This window comes from Squalius cephalus (genome assembly GCF_949319135.1).
Source record: "Squalius cephalus genome assembly, chromosome: 4".
In the NCBI taxonomy this organism is placed as follows: Eukaryota; Metazoa; Chordata; class Actinopteri; order Cypriniformes; family Leuciscidae; genus Squalius; species Squalius cephalus.
In genome coordinates, this window is record NC_137125.1 from 52,893,994 (window position 1) to 52,904,230 (window position 10,237).

Consider the following 10,237-nt stretch of genomic DNA (forward strand, 5'->3'; position numbering starts at 1 on the left):
TTATGCAGAAACACAATCAGTGACGTAATCACCAGTAACGTTTCAGTGGAAAAGGAGTTTCTTTATCCAATTAGATCGGACTATGAAAAGTTCATCTGCAGTCAAAGCCAAATAATCCTAATATTTCATACTGGAATCGCACAATTGAGCGCTGAACTAAGCTGTCAGCTCCTGGCTCGTGTGTCAAAACAATCAGAGGGCCAAGCGTCATTTACCCTTTCACACCATTTCAACTTGCCCCATGGCTCTCGGAGCGAGTGAACGAGAGAGAGCGACTGAGAAAGAGAGAGAGAGAGAGAGTGAGGGAAGTGGGCCTCACATGATTCAACAGTCATAGGAAGCATTAGGAAGCTTTTCATCACTGTGGACTCACTCCACCCATCCATCGACCCACTTAACTGTCCTAAAACCACAGCATCTCGCGTTACTGCTGCTCTGGAAATGAGGAAACGCTCACACACAGCGACAGCGAGTCAAACACACACACACACACACACACAGCTTAATAAGTGAGGAGCATTTCATTCAACAGCATCTGAAGGACAGATGACAGTTTCAGGCAGTCGATGTGGAAACACCTGCAGTGGACTGAAATGTGTGTTTTCATTTGCCTTCCTTTCCAAACACACCCAGTTCACTACAGTTAGTCGGATTGCTACAGTAAATGACAATTTAACTAGTTAATCTGGGAGAAACCTTGTATTGTAACTGGTTTATGGCACCTGTCCACATTTTCAGTGACCTTGGAAGAATATTTCCTATTCATTTTCCCTTATAGGGATATATATATACATATATAGATATAGATAGAGATAGAGATAGAGATAGATAGAGATAGAGATAGAGATATATATATATATATATATATATATATATATATATATATATAAACAAACACACACACACTCTCACACACACACATTTAAGTACGAAGACTGCTTTGATTAGCTTGAATTAGCTTGCTTCGATTCCCAGATTGGTAGAGATTTCTTTGCAGTATCATGTGTTTTCTCGGCAGGAATTCTGCAGTTAAACGTGATTATTTTGAAAATAAGTTTAAATAATGGCTTTTCAACAAAAGCATAAACCATCATAAGCACAATCAAATTAAAACTACCCATTTAAAAACTTTATATAGGTTAAATATTATATCTAAAAACAATATATTTAGTTTACAACAAAATATGCTTATATTTAAGTATTTTGAGAGCGTAGGGAGGCCAACTCGATTACGTCGTATGCAATGCTTTATGGGAATGGGCGGAGCCAACAAGATTGTTTTCGACTTTCTAATTGGTGGAATTTTCTGTACAGTATCATGGGTAATGTAGTTCTTCACCATGAAATCTGCTGTTCTGCTGTAAGTTGAAATAATGCGGGTTGACGGCTTCAACAGAAGCAAAAACTATCGATCAACAACCTCGTCACTCACAGTAGGTCTGACTTTAAAGGTTTATATGTTGGAAAATCAATTTCCCGAAGAAGTTTTTACTTCTGGAATCCAACTGTTGCTCTCTATTGGGACTGTTTCAAGCTTGACGCATATCCAATGTAAATGTGGATATTGTAAAAATCAGGTTGAAAATTCTAAACTTACATGTGAAAAGGTTAAAAGTCAACTAATGTTCACTAAACTGAATGATTAAAATCACTTTCGTCTACCACCGATCAAACAAGCAGACATTCCCAACCAGAACTCAAGTCACTGGTCAAGTCAGTGTTGCTATGACCCATCTAACATCTACACAACACACACACACACCTTCGTAAAGAGCACGCCACAGTTGAATAAGTGACCTTTGCAACTTTTCCCTCGTTACATCTCACCACATCGCTCCATTTATTTCCCACTCCAGTCAGAAATGCCCCAGAAAAAAAAAGTCAGATTGCACCTCTAAAACAAGTACACTTAAATAACATCACAAAAAGGTTAATCCATTCAGTCAGATGCACTGCCGTTCCGACTAACCTCTAATGCTCTTTGGAGTGCATGTTATTTCAATGCATTCCCCCTTTAATTTGCAACACAAGGCATGAGCGAGACACGGGGAGGGAGGGAGCTCATCCTCCTCCTCTTGTACTGTTGCCCAATCTGTGGCCTGTTAGGCAGTAGGCGGAAACTAATGACCAACATGAGTGTGTTCATGAGCTGTTTATTTTGCAGCATTCCCAAGACGCTGCAACAGCTGCCAAGCAAAAGCCAAAAGAGATCGGTCTTTAGCCAGCGACACAAGAACAGCCTTTCAACGGCCAGCGCAACCTTTGCTTCGCACGCCGCTCCAGGTGTAGATCACAGGTCATCTCCTTCAACACCTCGATTATTCGCCTCTGTTCCTCATCTTCCTTTTCGAAGACCATTGGAGAAAGACAAAGGGTTCAATAGCAGAGCTCCAGGAGTAAATATCCCATTTACTGTGTCCATAGAAACATTTATTTTTAGTGAAAATGCAAAAACTGTTCAGGATTATTTAAGCTTCTGTAGTTGGTATGATTTCAACTTCATAATTTTTTTTTTAAAAAAGCCAAATTTCACCAGTTATATACACTGCCAGACCAAAAAAAAAGTCACTGTTTGGATTTAAATAAGCAAATGCTTCAGGGATACTTCACCGATTAGCATTAAGCTTTGTATCAGTAGAAACCCGGTAGTATTTTCGAGTGACCGTGCTTCCCTCCCTCATGTCCCCCTGAGACGAGAGATTTCTGTATTGTGTGTCTGGAACAAAACCTCAGATGACGCAAAAATCGTCATTTATCTCATCAGAGGCTCTTGTGTCCAGAGGCGAGAGACTCCAGCCAGTAGGAGGAGCTCGTCCCGCATGTCTTCAACCCGCCCATAGGGGGATCTCACCATAAAACACCGTCTTTTCAGTTTCCAGTCGACTAGTAGCCTAGCTGTATCATTTCTCCCGATACTGCCCTCTGTAACCGGGAGGCGTGTCTTGGGAGTGTCCTCCTAGGGCAGCGAAGCAAGTGCATTCTGGGAGTTGTTGTCTTTCATCCACATGAGCCAAAAATACATTTTCTGGCTTTTCTCAGTCTAGAAGGCACCAACTTCTAAAATAATTTCACATTTCTACTACATAAATGGCCCAATTTAAATACACATTCATCTTTCCAGCGTTGAAATATCCCTTTAAGAGTCTATGATTGGATCATTATTCCTGTGATTATTGTGTTTCTAGCATGTTATATTCTTCTAACCCTATCTGATGGAGTGTGTGGCTTTTCATTTCTAAAACAACCATGTAGGAAGACACATCATGGCCATATTCATATCATTTTCACATATGAAATTTTCACAAATTCATTGAAAGTCTTTGGGATGTGCTGGAGGAGACTTTACAGAGTGCAGGACTCTTGCATTATCAAAACAAGATCTTGACCAAATACTGATGCACCTCTTGATGGAAATAACATAACATTTATTTCCATCAAGAGGTGCATCGATTTTTGGTCAAGATCTTGTATAAGGTCTGGACTCGATGAAAATGATTCTTCATGCTCCCTCCCAAACAATCTTTCACAATTTGAGCCTGATGAATCTTGGCTTTATCATCCTGGAATATGGCCATGATGTGTCTTCCTACATGGTTGTTTAAGAAATGAAAAGCTACACACTCACACTTCAATTAGGGTTAGAAGAACTGTTGCCAAACATATAACATGCTAAAAAACACAATAATCACAGCAACAATGATCCATTAATAGACTCTTAAGTAGTTAGCCTACTTTTGAAATTGTAATGTACCTTTTTATTTGATTTTTATTTATTTATTTATTTATTTATTTTCCTTGTTTTGTTTTTCCTTGTGGTTGGAATTTTTGTTGTTCCTTCTGTTAAAGTTGGAAAATGTTCAATAAATATATATATATTAAAAGAGAAAAAAAAAAGAAGAAAAAAGTAGTTAGCCTACATTATTTAAATCCAAACAGTGACTTTTTGTTGGCCGGGCAGTTTATAATAACAACATATATTATATACAATATATTTAGATGTACACAAGTATATTTTATGCATACATTTAAATATTACAGAGTTAACAGCTTTCTACAGAGCCAATGGTTTTAAAGATACTTGGCTTACGATGCATCTTGGAAATGCAATGGTTAGTTTTTCTCAAAGAATGTATTAATTCCTTGCAGGGAAAAAAAAAAAAAGTGAATTGGAGAAGCGTGTGGGCGCTCACGTTTGCGCTCTTTTGGGATTAAAAAGAGTTATGAATTCTCTGCACAGTGACCACAGCAAAAGTCTGCATCCCAGCGTCCTCTGGCTAGCCGTGCTATTCCTGGGTGACACAGAAAAAGCATCCTCGCACACTGCAGTGCTTTTTAAGGAATTCTGACAGACTTGAGCCAATGGATCAAATACCACAAGCCACTTGCTGCTTCTGAGCGTCGCTCCTTCTCGAAATCCCTTAGTGACTTTGTGCCAGTATAATGAATGACCCCATATCACTCTTAATCTCTGGCCATCCGCCATTTGCCGCTGCAGTAACATGAGCAAGTTCCTCACAACGCCACTGGTCAGAGTTTCTCCCATTGCAGGTCTTAGATCAGTATGTGGTCTCATTTCAAGTGCGTGAGCAACAGTTTTGGGCCTCCAGGTATCGTCAACGCAGCAGTAAAGGGGTCCAGGGCGTCTGTGCGCTCAAGGTAATCCACAGAGAGAAAGAAAAAAAAGGTGCATTCAAGCAAAAGACGACGCACATGACTCAGTCCTCAGATTTGTCCGGCGTTGAGATTGCAGTTGGATCATCGGAGGGTATGGCGTGTCCCAGAAGTGTTGGCCTAAGTAAAGCAGACAGTGATGCAGCGTCCACATGCCTCAGTGGAGCAGGAAAGGTCCAGAAAGGGTTAGGTTGTCAATCCTGACGTGATGAGATGCATCTCGTGAGTTTCAGCTCAAATCCTTGTGTTAAATCAGCCTCCAACTGCCTTGAAAAGCTCAGCCCTGGACTGGGTTGGGAACAAAACTACAAAGCACACACCATGCATACAAATTGTACATGAAGTAGGAAGCAGTTTGATAGACCATAGTGGTGAAAATAATGTCCTTGCTAAAAAAAAAATTGTTCACAGCTGTACATCTATTCATTCCAGACCGACAAAGACGACACAACAAGGGCTTTTGCTTAAAGATCTTCTCACATGCAATGTAAACCATTCAGATGCAAGTTCAATTTAGCGACAGATGCACCATTTTTTCACCATAAATAAATGTGCATGATATGCTACTGATAATGCTGCTCTAATAATACTGTTTGGTCATATTAAAGCACAGATGACGAAGAAAATAAAGCAATTGTGTTACTTTATATCAGTAACTCTTCCAACAACCAATGCATTTTAATGCATATTTAAATATTACATATCGATGCATACTTGCATATTAAAAACACATTCACTGATTAAAATAGTCTTGAAAAAGCCACATTCACTACTAATTTAAAACAGCCCATTACGGTCTAAAAATAACATATCGATCAGCTCCTCTCCAGCCAAGACACGCATCCAATCAAACACACCACGACCGGCTAAACGAAAAGCAGCGCATGAAAACCACATGAAGGGCGCAACAGTTTTTGTCCTGTAGACAAGAGCTGAACAAATAAGGGTTAATATGATTCACTGGGTGGAAAACCAACAAGTTGAGCCTGTTCAACCAACAGAGCATTGAATCACACGGGCCTGTCAAGCCCTCCGTCACTCCTTCACCCTCACGGTAATTACTTTCTTTTTTTTTTCTCAAACAGGGTGGGAAAGAGCTTGTGTATGCCTTCAGTGTGCGAGCAAAAGCATTTGTGAAAACGATATGGTATGAGTGTGTGTGTGTGTGTGTGTGTGTGTGTGTGTGAGGGGGCGGCGATCTGAAATCACGGCTGCTGTCAAACAAGCAAAAGAGAGCGAAATATCCTCCTTCCGCCAGGAGCTGAACCTCCAACTCACTTGATAAAGCAACGGGCTCCTTCGAACGTATATCCTTCCTCCCATCCGGTGGGTAAATCTGAAAAGGAGACACACGGGGACAATGAGTTTTGCATGCAAAAAGCATCTTTCAAGAGTGAGTGGCTGCAGCGGGCAGCACATCTCTCAATGATCTGCAGATCTGCCCACAAGCATTGCTGTGCTCCTAATGCATCTGTGTACTGCAGCTCAACATGTCACTGTGGATCATTCACCTTGCATTGTGACAAAGAAACTGTTAATGCTTTCATAAATCAAGTATTAGGGATTTCAGGCGTATGGAAGTTTCAAAATAAGAGTGGTATGAGGAACATGCATGCTGTCAAATGATCTAACGAGTGCCATATAAATGACAGCTGTCAATCAAACGGACCTCACGGGGGGGGAAATGACCACGCAACCCTTCGGATATGTAAATAAGCAAATGCGAGTTGTCAAATACCGCGCGTTCAGGTGTACTGCATGCATGCGACGCGACGCGAACGCGCTGACATTGTGCGCGTCGCGTTCTGCCACAGCTGCGGTTCTGCAGCTGCATTGATTGCATTTCTCCGCGCTATTCTCACGCACTGATTTTCCCCACTGATAAACGCGGTTAAACGCCTCTTACCTGGAGTTTTTCTGTGCCCTGTAATGACGGCTTCTCCCGTGACTGGATGCAGCCAGGTTGTGCTCTTCGCTTCTTCACTGTTGGGTGAGGAAAAAGGGGGAGAGAAGGTGAAAATTAAACAACCGACGAGAGGCATTCGAGACGAAACGAGCCCCAACTTTCCACCCCGCGGATATTTACTTGATAAAGAACACGCGTCCGTCCCGGGTCACGCCGTAACTCCATGAGGAAGGCAGGCACGACAGCCAGTCCGGGTTCAGGTCCGCCGCCATGTCTGAGCACTGAGAAGCGCTCGAGCTCGGAAACTCGGGATTCCTTAGCAACGGTGTCCAGGGCGCAGGCGGGAGAAGCGAGAGAGCCTCTGGGGGGGGCGGGGTTTACGCGCGGACCAATCACATGACGCGATGACGCGAATCAGTTATTTAGTATTCGAATTACATTTTTTGTTTTTGTTTTGTGTTCGTTGAATATTATAAAAATCCACGCAAAGTTTAAAGTTGTAGGCTATTTGTTGTAGTACCTTATGAAAACCTTTTTAATATTATTATTATTTATATAAAAAAAAAAAACATAAAACTGTAAATTAAAAATTTAGCACGTAGAGTTTAAGTATGCATTATGTTTTTTATTAGTACTACATTGAGCAAAATAAAGTTGAGGTTAACAATAAATAAATATAAATAAACGTTGTTTATGCCTATAGATTTGTTATTAAACATCATAATAAAAAATATTGGGAAAAAACTGATGCATTCAGTATCAAATCAGATCGTTTGTAAACATCTGTTGTTGCTTTGTCATAAATGAGGTACATTTTGAGAATTTTCATTTGTAAATAAAAATATTTTGCCATTAAAATCATAAAATTAACTATATAAATGGATAATAATTAAAGAAATAATAAAATAAAATAATAAATTGTATTAATAAATAAAATAATTTGTTAATATAAAATAAAAATAATAATAATAATTTAAAAATAATAAAAATAGTAAAATAAAACAACCTCAAAGCAGGATTTCATGGGGTAAAACTTAACATTTAAACAAATTAACACTGAAAGTAAAATATAATCTGTCACTTTCAAACATTACATAAATATCTTCATGTCTAACATTTTAATCTAGCTTATGTTATTTTGTGGGGTAAATAAATCAACATTATTTATATATCACATTTAAAAACAAAATAAATTTTTGCTTACAGAATACATGATACAAGTACAAAAACACAGTCATGACATTACAATGAGTGCTGTGATTAATCGCACCCAACATAAATGTTTGTAAAATATATATATATATATATATATACTGTATTTACACACACACACACTTATTGTATATTTACAAACTTTTATGTTAGATGCGATAGATGAATCGATTTGACAGCACTTATACAGTGTTATTTTTTTTCTTAACCGTACATTCAGAATTATTCACAGCACTTTAGCTTCACATTTTCACAGGTTTGAATAATGTGAACTCATGCTGTGACTGTGCTAACCCAAACATAGCGACTCTTACCGTTCAGAGTGTCTCTCTCAGGTCAGTCTTCAGATACGAGTGTGAGATGTTGTCATCATGTCTTCTACACAGCTCGATCAGTGATCTCCTCATAGATGACCCTCATCTGATCTCATCTTTACACTGAACCGTGTGTCCAGACACTAAACGGCCTTATAGTGGCTCCCTCGTCTCTTAACCAGCTATAAATCCAGCCAATTAGTAATCCAGTCTGTCCAAAGAGCTTAAAACAGATTAGCGCTGGTGTCTAAGACTAGGGACCCGTCTGGTGCAGGTTGCTCTTCCGTTATTTTACGGATAAAACATTCAACATTTTATCAGCTATGTTATTAATGAAAGTAGATGTTTACATTTTCAGTGTGCAAAAGCTAGGGTGTTTCCAGGGTGTTGCTATGCAGTTCCTAAAATGTTCAGAGTGGATTCTAGTATATGATCTGTGGGATTTTCTCTCTCATTTGATCATGAAAATCATAAATATAATCATTTAGAAAAGCAATAGCACACCTCACCCTCAACAATAGCGCAAGAAATAGTGATGCTTGCCAGTGTTATTTTAGTATCATTAACTTACTATTACTTTTAAATTAAAATATGAATAATTTAGTATTAGTTGATTACACACACACACACAAATATATATAGGCCTGTGTGAGTGTGTGTGTGTGTGCATATATATCACACATAGCCTATATATATTTACAAACTTTTGTTAGATGTAATTAATCATGATTAAATGATTTGACAGCACTATTATATAATAATTTATAATAAATACATATTTGGCTATAATAAATAGGCTACTGCAATAATAAGCATTTATTTTAATGCAAGTAACGAAAAAGATTTTGGCTTCTGCAAACATCGACTTGTTTTAGATAAGAACTTAGCATGACATTAGCATCAACTTTTATGTGAAAGGGCATCATGATAAGCGGACCTGAATTGAAACGTAAGCTGGTGCGCCGCCTCTCTCGGCTCTATTTCTCCTTGAGTGTGTGTGTCGCACACATAATTAGTGGCGGTTCAGGAGGCGTACGGTGAATTTAGGATCCGCTGCTGTCACCCGGTTTGAAGTGTATTCCTGAGCGATTCTGCGACGTCAAAGATACTCAAGATTGCCATCAAACTTCCACATGTTCTGCAGCTCTTCTTTCCCACTGATATTAAATGGGCGACGGCTTCTCATAATGAATATTGATGAGGCTTTCTTACGACTGAAGCCTGTCTGAGATGAGCTACATCCCCTAATCGCATCACTTCAGCTTTTCATACGACTGCTAAACTCAAATTTAGTTCTGATAAATACCCGCACATATACATCACTCACAAGTGGTGTTTTCTTAAGGATGTGACTGCTTTACTCTGCTCTGATTGGTCAGATGGCCCAGGCTGTTGTGATTGGTCTACTCTGCTCTGATTGGTCAGATGGCCCAGGCTGTTGTGATTGGTCTACTCTGCTCTGATTGGTCAGATGGCCCAGGCTGTTGTGATTGGTCTACTCTGCTCTGATTGGTCAGATGGCCCAGGCTGTTGTGATTGGTCTACTCTGCTCTGATTGGTCAGATGACCCCAGTCTGTTGTGATTGGTCTACTCTGCTCTGATTGGTCAGATGACCCAGTCTGTTGTGATACTCTGCTCTGATTGGTCAGATGGCCCAGGCTGTTGTGATTGGTCTACTCTGCTCTGATTAGTCAGATGGTCCAGTCTGTTGTGATTGGTCTACTCTGCTCTGATTGGTCAAATGGTCCAGTCTGTTGTGATTGCTCTACTCTGCTCTGATTGGTCAAATGGTCCAATCTGTTATGATTGGTCTACTCTGCTCTGATTGGTCAGATGGCCCAGTCTGTTGTGATTGGTCTGCTCTGCTCTGATTGGTCAGATGACCCAGTCTGTTGTGATTGGTCTACTCTACTCTGATTGGTCAGATGGCCCAGTCTGTTGTGACACTTTGATCATTGAAATTTTGCAGACCTTTTAAATTCACAAACACCTATATTACACACTGCATGAAATCCGAAAAAGCATAACAGAGGCACTTTAATTGCCTTTAATTGCACTTTAAAGCATGTGACTTGTATTTGACACGTGCTGTTTCCAGTTGTCTGTCTCATTGTTCTGGGTGTCTCACTTGAG

General features: G+C 39.7%; 1 protein-coding gene across 19 annotated transcripts in view; it reads right to left on the reverse strand.

Moving 5' to 3' along the window:
• The window catches only part of plekha5 (pleckstrin homology domain containing, family A member 5), a 157,919-nt gene extending 150,993 nt beyond the window's left edge, over positions 1-6,926 (reverse strand). For 6 of the 19 annotated variants that reach the window (XM_079870077.1, XM_079870076.1, XM_079870073.1 and 3 more), the window contains exons 1-3: positions 6,758-6,925; positions 6,578-6,654; positions 5,950-6,007 (exon numbers count right to left, since the gene is read on the reverse strand). In XM_079870077.1, coding sequence (XP_079726203.1) covers positions 5,950-6,007; positions 6,578-6,654; positions 6,758-6,849 — 227 coding nt within the window. In that variant the 5' untranslated portion in view covers positions 6,850-6,925. Of the gene's footprint in view, positions 1-5,949; positions 6,008-6,577; positions 6,655-6,757 lie in introns of all 19 variants that reach the window. The other 13 variants (XM_079870061.1, XM_079870066.1, XM_079870065.1 and 10 more) reach the window with 3 other exon arrangements.
• Positions 6,927-10,237: the final 3,311 nt, after the last annotated feature.